Raw genomic sequence first — 15839 nt, 5'->3', positions numbered from 1 at the left:
AATCCAACTCTTGAATCTCACGCAGTTTGCCCAGCGGAGTGTGCTAATTATACCGAAATATTAACGCCATTCACCAACTTCAATGAAGAGAAGTCCCTCGCATTCTAGAATAATACACTGCGATAATCACACGCTCGTTTCACGCCAGCTGCAGGAACGTAAACGTAAACTTTGACAAAGCCCAGAAGTTATCGTTGTTTTTAACAGTGGATCGCTGCGTTATAATGTCAGCATTAACTTTCGCATGCGGATCAAAACGCGTTTGAGGAATTTGAACCGACGAAGAATACGATTTTTTTTCCTTTTTTTTGTATTCAAAATATTAATTTGGTTGAACCACGCAGTTGTTAAATGAATTTTCATTCTAAACTAACGTGAAGTCACGTTACGTTCATTCCTTAACATTTTGTTCTAATTATTGAATAGTAGAATTTGACTTTACCCTTCTCAACTTGCAGATTCATTCGTTCTTAAGGTCATGTAGTACTCCTACCCTTACCGACCGAGAAAACTCAGCTTTTTTTTTCTCCCCGCATTAAATAAACAAACGAAAAGAAAGGTTTCACATTTCGACGTTGCATCGCGGTTTCGTAGCGGAATTCAGGAAAGTTATTCGTATCCCGAGAAAGGGACAGTTTACTCGGTCGGTAAAGGTAAGAGGACTAAATTACCTGGGTGGTGATTAGCTGCCGTTACTGTTGGCAGCCTTGGCTGCTGTTCGGCATTGAGATATTGCGAATATAGTAAGTAAGCGAATCGTGTATGGGTCCAAGTGACAAAAAGAGAGAGAAAGTCTAATGACCGAGCTATTCTTCTTTACCGAGTATGCGCAGTGTTTTATTGCTACTCTACCTCTGCGCAGTAACACACTGCGCATGCTTGGTAGAAACGGATAGCTAGTCATAAGATTTTTTCTCTCTTTTTGTCCGTCCGACCTTTCCATTTATGCTAACTCCTGTACCTTGCTTACTCTGTTTATAATATCTCTAGGTGTTCAGCATTTGCTCGTCATTCGGAAGCTCAATGCCCATATCAGCGTCCATTTCGACCCCAGTGATCACGTGGTTTGAAGAGGTTATACTGATGACTGACGTTAGAAAAGAAAAGGCAAACACTTATTTTTGCAGAAGGATTAATGCAAGAAAAGTAATAAATTTTAATATCCTTTTACCTAAACACCATCATGGGCTTCGAATTTGTTAGAATCTTATAGAGGACTAGAAATTGATACTTACGAAAGCAAGGTTTTGGAAAAATCTTATGTTTGAAGAGGTGATTGATAGGAATAGAACTTTCGAACGCAAGAATTTCAATTCAACCAATGATATATACTCAAAATTTGATTAGGTACGAAATGAAGATATTTAAAATGCATGGAAAGAGTCGAGACATAATTATTCAATATTTAAAAATGGTCAGAAGGTAAAAATCGACGTGTAGAAACGGAAAATGTCGAATTACAGTCGGATTTAAAGAACTGTATTTTCATCGTGCATCTGTTATATTCATGATTCTCTATTTCTACCCTCTTCCGATGTCTATATTATTTTCCTCAAAGTCGGTAATAATCTCGTAGAAAAAAAATACATTGTTCCATTTAAAAAAGTGGCGTTGACCTCGACGCAGCTTCAGCGCCTCCACCGAAAAAGAAACCAGATGTTGCGGTATGACGGCCTTCTCGAACAATGTAACTTTCATCTGAAACCTTTTCGACTATCATCAATGGTTCCCGTACTATTGCTATGTCACACTTTAAGTGCCCCACCCTTCATACGTCAACGTCGAAATCGACTGACGTAAAGCAACACCCTTAATCATAACAAAGATACAACATGTTTGAAATCATCGTCTCAAACCACGTCCACTTTTCATCGCGTCCTTCGATCCCTCCGGAGAACAGGCAATGTATCCTTCATTGATGGCGGCACTCAATCGCCGTCTGGCGGTGCCCGAGACAGGCAAAAACGTAACAGAGCGATTATGGGATGGCAGATCCTGGAAGAGCCACCGTCGTTCCTTGGTTGCAGATTTGGCGGCGGTAAGAGAGAGAGAGAGAGAAAGAGAGAGAGAGAGAGAAAGAGAGAGAGAGAGAGAGGGAGAGGAGGATAAGGGGGAGGGGAGGGCGATAGGGAATTCCGAGATCCTATCGCGTCCTGATGCCGCCTCTGCGGAAATAAAGAATGAAAAGGTCAATCCAGGCCGGATGTCGACCTTCCGATTCACCTTCGACCCGGCTTACGACACGTTTCATACCGTCACAGTCTGAGAAACATTTCTGACCCGAAGTGCGCATGCGTTAAATAATTTCAGTTATCATTGGCTGACTGAGACGGTTTTTCTTCTGCTCTTGCAGGTTCGGCAACTTGACAAAATTCAGATCCGAACAGTAGATTCGATTTCGCGAGGAAATTTGTTGTATCGTAATACTAAATATTTTTTGAAAAACAATGATTGGTCATTGATGTGTCGTTCATGTTTATTATCGAATTTATTGTACAAATGAAAGCATTCTTACCCATCGGATTCGGTTCGTTATATTTGGAATATGAATTTATAATTGGATAGAAAATAAATCAAGGTCTTGTTCGATTCGGATGTTCTTTTGATGTATAAATTGCAATGTTTATTGATCGATACTATCGTAGATACGATTCAACTGATCACCGCGTATGGGGCTGATCTGTTCAGATTTCAAGGCGAACGAACGATCGACATAACCTTAAATACTTACAAGTTTTTAGGTTAACTGGCTTGTCTTAGCAGACGAAAAAATCAGCGCATGCGCGTGATGTTGAAATTCGTCGAAAGGCTGGAAAATTGAACCTTGTAAGTTATACTCACCCTGCGTGTTATACACGGAAAGAATAAAAAAGCAGATTTTATACTGAGAAAATTTCATTTTTTACAGTAACAAGAAAAAAAGATATCGTTGAAAAAACTGTTTGAATATTGTTGGATTTACGAAAAACGAGGTACGCGTAACCATTTTGCGCTATTGTCGATCCTTTTTTGGTAATTGCAACGCAAAATCAGTTTGTGAAGTTTACGCTACTTGTTTTAGTTAAACAAGGCTTTAACGTCAATTTATTGTTGCACAAGCATTAAATTTTCGCAAAAGTTGCAAGAAAATATAGTCAACAGTGATAGTAATGAGAAAGAATAGTAACGGACACGAGACTTTTCGTTAACAGCTAGAAAACTGATTTTCATTTTGTACTTGCAAGTATATTTTTCGATTGTGGTAAAAAATGAAAATAGTTAAGGACTGAGCGTTAACCGGAACTAAAAATTTCTCTCAGTGTACTCAAAATATAAATGTCACTTCGTTAAATGCAGAAATTATTGTAGAATCATTGAAAACCACTGTGTACAGAGTAAAATCTGTAACATTTGTAGTGAAAAGTATAGTTGAGAAGGGTATTTTTTACTAGAAACTCTGATGTGTTCCTTTTTTCGTGCAGTTTTGAGTAAAATCTGCTCCTTTTCTTCTCTACGTGTAGAGACAAAATTACTTATACAGAGCAGTTCACTTCCGAAATTTTTTACCGTCGTGCCTCTCTTCGCTAAATTGATTTTCGTTTCTTTTCTCTTCACCCGATAACTCCCCGACTTGTTCGTTTCGATAAAAATTCATCGACAATATCTCGGATCGTTTCTTCCGTAATTTTCTCCGATTGTCTCCGGAAACGAGCGAAAGACTTTCCACGACCTTCAAACTAGCGCAGTTATTGAATTCCTTCGATCATTCGGAGCAACTTACTTCAGAGCTTTGTCTTTCAATCGTTGAAACTACTGAAAACGGCTTAAAATCTTGAATAAGATTATTTTACTGCGTATAATGTGTTGAATATTCAAGTAATATTTCTGAGAAAGATTTTCTCGTGTGTTTGAAAGACGAATACATTTTTCTCGATCAATGAATCTGAATTTCAGTTCACATTTTTCATACATTTTTCAACATTTTATCGCAAAATCTGAATTCATTCAAGTTTGAGAATAGAAAGAACAGGATTTTTCTTGAATAATTCGATTCTAAACTCATTTGAAAACCAATAATATCTACGAAAAATTTAATTTCACGGTTTGATTTGGTAAAATTATTAGCAGAGTTGTTATAGGCCGAGAAAAATAATGAATTTGCATGCCAAGGCACGAAAAAAAATCTCCCTAAGCTGATAAATTCGTAATTTTCTTACATGAAAATTCACAAGTTCGATTTGAATACATTTTTTTCATTTTTGAGTCCGAAATATATCGACCTAATAATAAATAAAACTGTAGCCAGTGCTAATATCAGTTGGTTACAAATCTCTATGAGAGAGGTATAAAATCTTTATACATAATTATACGAATTATCACTGCTGAAAAATCGAAAAATCGAACGCATCGTTGAAATTCGTCGTTTCAAACCGGAAAGCAATAAATGTCGTGTAAAAATTTCACCCGTAATTTTGTCGGAGGAATTCAAAAATTCACAGCAGTCGGTGTCACTGATGCCTCGTAAAAACTCGGCAGCCGTTATTCCTTCGGTTGTGCCAAATCGTGCGAGGCGATGTCTCCCTAATTTTGACTTTGACACACGGAATTGCATTCCAAGAAACAGGTAATCTGACGCTTTGGTAAAATTGCGTTCACGAAAAAGTCCCAAAGGGTTTATAGTTCTTCCCATGTCTGTAATACCGCATATTTATTTCTATCGAAATGAAGCGCATGACTCTGTTTTCAAAAGCTGTGAAAAACTGGAATATGTATAAATATTAGAGTGTCCCAAAAAAACCGACTATTTTTTTTTTTCAAAGAACATTGAAAAATCGTCAGAGTATCTCTAGAAAATGACCCTGTGAAAATATAAGCTCTTAATATTAATATTTAGAAGTGGCGATTTGTAATTTTCTATTTCCCATTTAAATAACATGGGAAAATTTTTTTTTGAACTTTGGAATTTTGTGATGGGATAACGAGCTACTTCATAAGTGTGACAAAATCAGGTCTTATAGGAAATTTGATGCTCTACAAAAAAGGTCTGATTGACATTTTACGTAAATCCAGCCGTTTCAAAAATATCGAGCCTCAAACTTCGGACTGTTTAAAATTATGCTTTTTTTTTCGTAAATACAACAAAAATTAATTTATATGTATTTTAAACCCAGAATCATCAACTGAACAATAAATATATGCATATATTTGACGGAATGCAGATCCGAAATTATTAATAATTTGACAAATGATAATTTTTATTGATTCTTTTTAGGTAAGTAAATATTTTTCGCTAAAAATCAATAAAAATTATCATTTGTCAAATTATTAATAATTTCACACAATGTCACACTAGGTGTGCCCCTTAAATCGTTTCTCTTTAATTTTTATATGGTTTTTGGAGTTATTACTGTGTGAGTTTTGAATGTCTATCTTTGTGGTAAATTTCCTTTTATTACACATTCGTCTGAGTCCATTTAGCGGGTACACTCGAATCGTTACGACCCGACAAAGCGAAGGATTGAAATCGAGCTTCTCACTTTGTTACCTTCGAACCGTAATCAAGGATCGTTAGCCAGAGCGTTGAATTGAACGGTGCATTTCGGTCACGATCCTCGACTTTTGACGAAGAATCTTCACGTAGCCGTATCGAGGTTGCGATATGAGGAGCTGAATTTCAAAAGGGTATCTTTTGATCAATTTTCGACTTTTTTTTTTTTTGTTTTAAGAATCTGGTAGAAAATCCTAAACTCTATCGATATTTTTCATCAAATTATATGAATTCAAACTTCTTTCAGCATAAAGAAAATAATTAAATTTACGATTGGGATCAAAAGGAGATCTTTTTGAAAAATTTAATGAATAATTCAGTATTTATCGTTATTAGTAAATTATGTAATCATCGTTTATATATTTATCATTATTATTATTATGTTTTTTATGTTTTTATATTAATTTAAAATTAAAAATTATTACGAACATTAATGTTAATATTAATCTCTTTATCATTAATATTTAATTATACACTTTGTTTTATCACCTTAAATCAAAGGGGTGCTTTTTTTATGACTTTGGATCAAACGGGTATCTTTTTGTAAATTCGGATCAAAAGGGCACTTTTTCTAATTTTGAATATTAATCACACTAAAAGTGAAAAAAATTTTTCAGTAAAAATTAACTCACGGTTTCTATCACCACAAGCACTATGCGTGCGAATAAAAAAAAAATTAATAAAAAAAGTTATAGCTTAAAGTAGACAGTTTTTTTTACTTGTATTGAAATAAACTAAAAAATAAAAAGATACCCTTTTGAAATTCAGCTCCTCATATATGGTCGATGACAAGAATTTCTCCGTAATAAATACACTGAGAAAAATTTCATTTGTCACGGTAAGTAGAAAAATTGATCAAAACAGGTATCGTTAAAAAAAACTGTTTGAATATTGTTGGAATTACGAAAAACTAGCCACGCCTAACCATTTTGCGATATTGTCGAACCTTTCTTGGTAATTGTTACGCAAAATCAGTTTCTGAGGTTTACTCTACTTTTTTAGTTAAGCAAGCCTTAACGTCAATTTATTCTTGCACAAGCATTAAATTTTCGCAACGGTTTTAACAAAATATAGTCAACAGTGATCGTAATGAGAAAGAATATCAACGGATGCTAGAATTTCCGGTAACAGCTAGAAAACTAATTTTCATTTTGTACTTGGAACTATATTTTTCTATTGTGGTAAAAAATGAAAATAGTTAAAGACTGAGCGTTAATCGGAATTAAAAGTTTCTCTCAGCGTAAATTTTCAGCACTGAATACATTTGCGGGATCGCAGAGCAGCGCTATTAACCCAGTTGTGAAGTTCGCAGTAGCAAAACTTTCCTAATATCATCCTTCATACATCTCAGAATGCGCGACACATTCAAAGAAACACGCAACACAGACGCAACTATTTTTCAACGCCTGATATGTGTGGGGAATAAGTGGTGAAAAGTATCGCCGGTGTATAAAATACATCGATGGGAAAATGATATCGATGCTTTGTTTTCTGTGCATCGTTCGTTTCGAAATTTAAGGATGAGTGAAAATAATGGATTATTTTTTAAACTCGATTAATCGAACGACTCGAATTACATTTATTAATAATCGGTTTTTGCTTTTTACTCCCACGAACGACGCAATGCAATATCAATTTATGTAATTAAAGTATCAATTATTATCATCGTTTTATTCACCGAGTACCTATTTGATGTAATAAATGAAAGATAAACGAATATTTTCAACTGAAATTGAAAATTATTTCGAACGAAACAACAAGTCATTTTTGTTTCACATGCACCGTTTAAAAAAAAAAAAAAAAACACGAAATAATCGGTTAATAGTTTAATTTTTATCGACTCAATTGAGTCGTGTTCGATTATTTTTATGGACTCGATTAATCGATGCATCGATTATTTTGTTTGTATGAAAGTGATTGTTGGAAAATGGTGAAAACACATTTCCGCACGTATTTAGTAGACCAACTAAAATCGATGCAATTATAATAGACTAAGTAAATTTCTCCTATTTACCGCATTTTCTAAAATATTTAGTTGTGTTACTTATTTGATTTGTTATTTGCTGACGTAAATTTTTAATTGATCCTCTATAATATTAGTCAATTATTCAGATCAACTTGGAAGAATAGCAGATTTTACTATCGGACAAAATCACAGCAACGATTCAAATGATCGAATCTGTTGATTAAAAAAATGTCATACCTCAAATGTAAATCAAATATTTATAATAATCTATTCAATACTTTTTTTCATTTTGCATATTGATCGTTATGCTCAATTTATTGCGATGAATACCTTTCAATACTTTTAATACTTAATACGAATACGGATAATTTAATTCAAACTTCTATTCGATACTCGATATTCGCTAAAAGCTTTAATTATAATTGTAATTATAATTGACGTCGAAGTTTGAGCAGCGTTTTTTTTTTCTCTCTTTCTTTCTTTTCTATGGCGTCCTGTAACTCAACCCTATTGTATTATTTTAGCCGACTCATAGGTCAGCGGCATTTAGAAACTCACCGGTGCAAACAACCGATGATTGATAGGACAGCCTTCGTTGGTCAATAAAAGCTCATGATACTTACAGTGATTGATTTAGCGAATGGCAAATAAGATCGTAATCTGTACAAATTGATACACCCGAATTAAAAATTTCTTTCAGTGCACCGTCACGTTATCGGAAACAAATATTTTGAAAACATTGCTAATATTCTGTAGCTTAGAGCAGCTTTTGGCAATCATTTGCTGAAATATACTGTGCGGATACATTAACAATTTTAACAAGTTTCGCAGTTATTGAAGAAAGAACGAAACTTGAAAGATTACCGTTGAATAAAAGTAGACAAAAATACGAGAATCGAAAAGATTAGATTGCACGGCTTGACAGTAGAGACATTTCAATTTCGTGAAATATTTGCCTTATCCTTGTGAAATATATCACGTGAAATTTTTGCGATTTCACGAGAAAGAGAACGGACGTCGAAATATTGTGAGATATTAGAAAAAGAGTACACGAATATTTCATTCTACGTATAGCGATGTAAGTGATAAATGACTTGGCGAAATTTAACTTTATGGGGGAGGAAATTCTATTTGTAGGGTTGTACGAAGTCGGTTGTGAAATTCCGACTAGAGGACCAAGTTAAGATGATACTTGCAGCTAGAAACGTGAATAATGAGAAACTTTGGGCACTTGCATTTTTCAGAAAGTCATGAGGATGTCGTATAAAATTTCAAAGTAATCGTGGAAACGATTTCAATGATTCTATTAACGATTGACTGAAAAGTAGACTGTACAGGTATAAGTATAAACGGATGGGAAACAGGTTTATAATAATTATATTTATAAAGAAATGAAAGTCCTGAAAATTTTCAAATCAGACCCGGACTCAAAAACACAAAAAAAAATTTCAAGACTTCTTTATCCCTGTGTACAAAATCTTGGATAATTAATTATCAAGCAAAATGAGTTTCAAGAAGCTCGAAACTTCAACGACATCATTGATTGTTATTTTATTTTATTAATTTTTTTTTATTGCGTTATTAATTACGAACCTGGTAATGAAATTGTGGGAAAAATTCAAATTTACAATCGTCTCTCGGAGCGTACCGTTGAAACTTTTATGACGTGTGGGTCAGAAAAACGAGAGGCAAAAGTTCTTTGAATGCCTGCGATGTGATTTCCGTAAAGCCTGAAATAGGGGATCATTCAACGTCGAAACGAATCATTGTTATACCTCATAGTTGTCCGAAATTCGTGTCGACCTTTGACCTGTGTCACACGCCGCGTGATAAATATTAATGCCTACGGTGTATTCTCAAATCCCTGCAAATTCGATGCAATTTTTAGTACCAATGCATGTACCTGAAAAAGGAAGAAAGAAGAAAAAAGGAAAAAACGAATATTTTTAGCGAATTTTGATTTGTATCGATTTCTGCGAAACTTTCGCCAATTTTTCTTGCCAATTATTATCGTAGAAGAAGAAATACAAAATTTCGTCATTACAAACGGTGAAAACTATTCATTCAAATTGTCTCACGATTCGGTCAAAGCAAAAGTTTCAATTTCTGTCGTTCAATTGTTTAATCGGTTGAATGTAATTTTTCGCGGTGTGTATATTTTTATAACTATGACATGTGACGAATCTTCCTTGCTTTTTTCTCTCGACATTGAATTAGTTGGAAATTTAATAGTTTAAAGCTGTTAATCTAACCATATTGGTCTGAAAACTGTGTTAAAGATGCAAACATTGTGATTTACCGTTGCGAAAGTAAATTCTCCTTAAAATATTGTGTAAAAAATGTCATGTATACAATTTGATCTTTTTTTTTTTCTTTTTTTTTTTTTTTTTCTTTCATGTAAGCTCTAAGGAAGGTCGCACTTTGGTTTGATCGAAACGACAGTCAATTTGAGTAAATAGTTTTCACCGTTTATTTATTCTACATTAATTCTATGTTGAAAAAAAAAAAAAAAAATTAGATGTATATAATTCAGCCGTTTGTTCGAAATCTTTTAAAAATGTGAGAAATTTAAAAGCTTTCAAGCTTACATTGCCCTGCTAAAAATCACTCGACAAACCATTCAACTTGTTATAACTTTGAAGCAAACAACATACGGTGTAAAAATTGTCGCGGACAAATTTAATTGACCAGTTCAAAAACGACTCCAGCTTTAAATCTGTCGATCAGCACGTAGGTGAAGGTATACAATAGTGAAAAGCTGTTGAAGAGCGGCTTCAACATTATGAATATTAATCGAAGCGATTTTGTAAATTGCGATAATTCGCCTCACCTCAAACCTGGTTTCGTCGTAGTGCAAAAAGGGAAATGCGTTGGACGATGACCTACCCCATGTTTCATACATGGGACATTCCAACTGAATTCGACCTACGCTTGACCGCATTTGTTCATATTCGGTTCTCAATTTTTTTTTTTTATATTTTATCAACCCACAAGAAGACTGTGAATTTTTTCAGAGGTTACCAGAGGATTTTATGCGTTTCTAAATAATACAAGAAAGTTTTCAAGAGTTGTCCGAGTATTCTCGAAGCTGGACGAATGTTTCAAAATATTTTCAAAATATTTTCAAATGTTACAGGATAAAAAAAAAATAAAATTGGGAATGATTTCATTCACGTTATTCGAGACGGTTTATTCAATTTTTCACCAAATATTGTCGAGTCGAGTTGAAATTGTTTTTCCTCTTCAACGAAAAGTCGGTGTAAAATTTGCCGAGTCTTGAAATATTTGTAACGAATGCGCGATTTTGTGCGAAAAATTCGGGACGATCCAATCATGACGTACTCGATGGGAAATCGATTTGTTTTGCTTCCGGAGAGAAAAAATCACTTTAGGGAGTTTTAGATTTTTTTTTTTTTTATCGAACTTCTAAACGAAGCAAGGATTTTCTTTCAATGAAACTTTACCGTCAGTTTTTTAAAAAAGATGATCAAAAAAAAAAATCATATTGCGCAAATGAGATTGGTCTTCAAAAAAATTTGAACAAAATTCAGTGTCTTCTTGCGGGCTGGTGGAATTCCGAAAAAAAAAAATTGGGAACTGAATCTGCACAAATGAGGTCGAGTTCAATTGGAATATCCCATATATGTATTATATGTATACCTATATTATTGAGATTAACGCATGCCGGCAGATGATTGCAATCCGGTAGTCTGCCAATGAATAGCGCGACAAATAACGAACGCTACCTATAATATATATTCTTGTGCGTTTGTGTCTGTGTGTCAACGATTCGCAAATGAAAGAGCGCGGCATGAATCGATGCTGGAACAATTGTGCCATAAGCTTTACGAATGGCGAGCGATAGATTACCGATGGAAAATGGTACAATACCGATTCTCTGTGCAGCCTTTAATAAACGGCGAAATACTCTTGACAATTGTTAATGGTGTTGGGAAAATGACAAAGTAAAAGGAAAAAAGATATTATACAGATGAATAAAGTTGCATTCGTTGTGACGAATTTCTTCACGTCACATCCAACTTTGTTCGGTGTGAAGTCAATGTGAGTAATCAAAGTTTTGTTTGAATTCGCAAATTGATAAAAATCAACTTTTTTCGCATATCAGATTTTTTTTTTACAATTATATATATATATTTCTAGGAAAATTGTTCATGTTGTAAAGCGAAAAAATGAAATGTATTCCGTATTCTTATATTTATTGAGTTATAATACCGTCAAGCATCACTTTTTAAAATAAGAAATATGAAGAATTATTGTGGTACCGTTTAAATAAGAAATCCAAAGAATCGTTTTGTCACCATTCAAAGAGTTCCCAGTGAACACACGACCTCCATATGACGTGATAGATAGGTCACATAGAGATCATCGACTTTTTACATAGATATGACATAAAAATGACTTTATTGATGACTCTGATATGATGTCATGTAGTATGACATCATTATGACATAGTGCTGACATAAAATTTGACTTTTATATGACGTCATGATTGTGACTTAAATATTACGTAAATATTATGTCTTATCCCCATCATATGTGTGACGTCGCATCAAAGTCATAAATTTATATATTATTTACGTAAGAAATAAATCATACAATTACATAAATTACAAGTCATATTCTGACGTCAAAAGGATATCATAATACCGTCATATTCTTACGTAAGAAACAACTCATACTTTTACGTAAAATTGACGTACGATGAACGTCATACCCCAGCATCAGCTTCCGGTCATTCTTTTGCATACGAGTGACATAATACTAATGTCACGACGGTATAAAAAAAAACGATCAACGATACTTTTCTATTTATGTTCTATGTTGTATCATGTATTGATTTAATAATTCATAAGTGGAATTTCATATGACATTTCTTAATTTTTACTTTTATATTTAGTGTCCAAATTTAACTTACCGCAAATTCTCTTTAAATGCAAACATTAAATATATTTTTAACATTGAAAATATTAGGATATTGTCATAAATAAAATATATAAACTAATTTCAAAATTAATTATTATATTGTAATAGAGGTACAGTAACAAAATAATCACTATTTATAAATGAAAAATATAAACATTTTGACTTTACAAGTTCTGTTGTAACAGTTATATTATTATAAGCATTCTTAAATACTTTTTATCACTATGACATCAGAGTTATGTCATTTTGACGCCAGTCAAGTCATAATGATGTCAATTGGAGGTCATATTTACGTCATTTATCTTACGTAAGAATCTTACGTCAGGAAGTGGGAAATTATGAGACATATGTGACTCATATATGACTCACATCTTACGTAAATCATGACGTGACATGACGTCATTCTGACATCAGTTTGACATAATTGTGTTCACTGGGTTATTCCTCTGATAGGTTGGCAACGCTGCCGAGGACGCTAATCAGCTATCCAGTTATTAGTACAGAAATCAGTGAATCTGGGACAAGAGAATAATTGCTTCCTGATCCTTCCATCTGCCCATCCATCCATCCATCCATCCATCCACGGGACCGTCCACCTCCCTTCTTCCGATCTCTCGTCGAGAGACGTCCGTTGTGTAATAATATTATAGTCATATATCTAACGCACAGCGAAGCCCGAAGTTAATTATTTCCCGTTGTTTCTTTGCTTCCAGACAAAGTGGAGGGACGTCGACCACGGATCGTGGGGAAGGGTAGATATATAAAAGCGAAAACGGTTCGGAGGGTCAAACGTTTTGTCTTCGCGCTAACGAAATAAAGTCCCTCCGTCTTTTCTGCTCTTTCTTCTCAATCGTATTTTCATTTTTTTTTTTTTTTTTTTTTTTTTTTTTTTTTTTTTTTTTTTTTTTTCACCTTTTTGTCGTTTCGTTTCGTTTCACTCGCCGTCGTTTCCTCACCTTCCGCTCTCTTCTTCCTTTTCTTGGGGATCCTGCGACAGTACTCGCTGCTGCAGACGGTCGTCGAGGCCTGCCAGAAGAAGAGACAGTGTCGAGTCTTGACGGGCGATGAAAACGAACGGGATCCTTGCCTTCTACACCACCGTCTACGTCGGCCCCGACTCGTCGAGCTCGCCTACAAATGTCGACCATGTGAGTCGAGATTCGAGTCGAATTCACTCTGGGAACCTAACTTTCGGGACAACTTGGCATTCGCCGAGGAGGCTTCTCGGACATCTTTCGCTGACGCCGGAAATTTCGCGATACCGAATTTTTTATAACCGTGAAAGTCTGTTTTATTGAATTTTTCAAACCTGAGAAGGTGAAGATTTGGGAGGCCGAACTACGGAATCGCCGGCGTTGATGCTAAGATGTTGAAAAATATGAAAATTCAAGTACGAACGTAGAATGCCAAAATGCAGAATCGTTAGGAAAGTAGTAAAAATGTAAAGAAAAATGTTATATGAATTTTTACAATAACCTATAATTCCTAAATACCAATGTTGTCCCCTTCTACGTTTTGATATTCCATGAAACAGATCTTCGTATCTGTGAACAATCGACATTGTCATTCTTCTATCACGTAACTATTCCACTTTACGACCTCCTTCCAAACGAATGGTTCAATGTCACCACCGAATATTCTTATCGTTCATTCCCGATTCCCATTGCGACCATAAATATTTTGATTTTTGCGGACTCTACGTGCAGAACATCCCATCTACCGGTCCTCTTACCTCCGATTCTTTTTCCCTCATCGTGCTCAAATTTAAGGCAAAGAGGGCGTCACGTTTTTCGATGGTAAAACTCGCCACTCAACATCTGTTTGAATTCTTGTGTCTGATCGGAATGTGTCGAACCTAATGAAAATTAAATGCCTATTCAAATTCCAGTGCCTCTCAAAAAACTTTCTGCTCAACGAAGCTTGTATAATTTCAATTCTGTGCCCGATAATCAATACCAATGTTACATCGTGGTTTTGGAAGTAATTGATCATTCGTATGAACTATGACTCGCAGAGAGTCACAATTGAGAGTATAGAAGCTATTGAAGTTGTTAAAATTTTGGCTCTCTGCTCTCAAACTTTTGAACAGAAAACTTTGAACCAACTGACAAAATCGTATCAAAAATTTGTTTCACCTGACAGTTTTTGGAGACATTTATAAGATCGTCATGGCGATATTAAAAATTCATTATTATCGTTTTTGAGACATGCCATCTACGGTATGAAATAAGTTTCCAAACATGAAATGGCCAAATTCATTAGCTATATACATATATATATATATGATTGGCATGGAATGAGATGATTTAAGCATACATCGCAAGTTTCATTTTCCAGCGAATGTTTGAAATAATGTAAAAATTCATGTTTGTATTTGAAACTGAACTCGATTCGGTTGGATGTCATTAGCATTTGTTTGACCGACCAAAGAGACAAGAAAGGATTCATCCAACGTGATTTACAAAGAATTTATTGAAACATACAACGATCATTGATTCACTCAAATTAGAGGAAGAGCACATTCTATAGTTACAAGAAAATTGATAAAATAATGTACACGTCTGGACAATGATTCTGAAAAAGCTCCTTTTTTTCCCTGGTCAAGGTTTCTGTTACGTTTAAAAATATTGCGCCGATTTCGCTGAAATTCCATTGAGTCCCTACTTTAAACACAGGGACTCTAAAATTCCAAATTGCCAACTTAAACGGCTAGGGAAAAAATGAGTTGTTTCAGTATCATTGTCCGCTCGTGTACCTAACGTCTATAAAATGCAAAATTCCGTCCAGCTTGTCAAATTGACATTCGTAGGTTTGAAAAATTTAATTTTACTTACGAAACCCTTATTGCGGATTTGTACCGTACTAAACGCGAAGGGATCGTTTCGGTGTTTCGGAGAAGGATTAAACGGAATCGCGTAATCTTTACAGCGAGTTGGGCGTCGTCGCCGGGACGCGTTTAGTCGGAGGCAAAGTTAGTTTAGGCAGAGATCGAAGCCTCCTCGACGATTCCTCAGTTAACAGGGGCATGATCGCTTTGCGTTTCGGGCACATCTCGAACCGGAGTCGGAGTGCTCGGTGAAGTGGAACTTAACGAACGGCACTGAAATCTCGTCGCTCTACCAGCTGCGGGGTTCCGAAACTAGAGATAAGCTCACGGGCTCGCTAAATCCTCCTCTCCAATAGCTAAACGTGAAATTTTCTCGCAGACGAGTTTCGGAGCAAACTGTCATGCGCCGGTGAGAGAGTCTCGTTATCCTGCAACCCCGGAAGCCGAGTTGCCGTCTACAGCGGATTTTACGGCAGGAACGAGTACGAAAACCTCCACTGCCCTCAGCCGCCTGGCGTTCCGGAGGAAAGTAAGCGAGAACTCCGTGAGATTCACGGAAATATCGACGAAAGGAT

The 15839-nt window shown here is 35.2% G+C and overlaps 1 protein-coding gene across 1 annotated transcript in view; it reads left to right on the top strand.

The window, feature by feature from the left end:
* LOC124223145 (uncharacterized) overlaps positions 1-15839 on the top strand; it is a 76530-nt gene that overhangs the window by 42856 nt on the left and 17835 nt on the right. Inside the window, exons 4-7 of the mRNA XM_046634877.2 lie at positions 991-1146; positions 13151-13189; positions 13435-13585; positions 15644-15793. Of these exons, the coding sequence (XP_046490833.1) occupies positions 991-1146; positions 13151-13189; positions 13435-13585; positions 15644-15793 (496 nt within the window). The remainder of the gene's footprint in view (positions 1-990; positions 1147-13150; positions 13190-13434; positions 13586-15643; positions 15794-15839) is intronic.

This window comes from Neodiprion pinetum, chromosome 7 (assembly GCF_021155775.2).
Source record: "Neodiprion pinetum isolate iyNeoPine1 chromosome 7, iyNeoPine1.2, whole genome shotgun sequence".
In the NCBI taxonomy this organism is placed as follows: Eukaryota; Metazoa; Arthropoda; class Insecta; order Hymenoptera; family Diprionidae; genus Neodiprion; species Neodiprion pinetum.
This window is presented reverse-complemented; position numbering and strand designations above follow the sequence as displayed.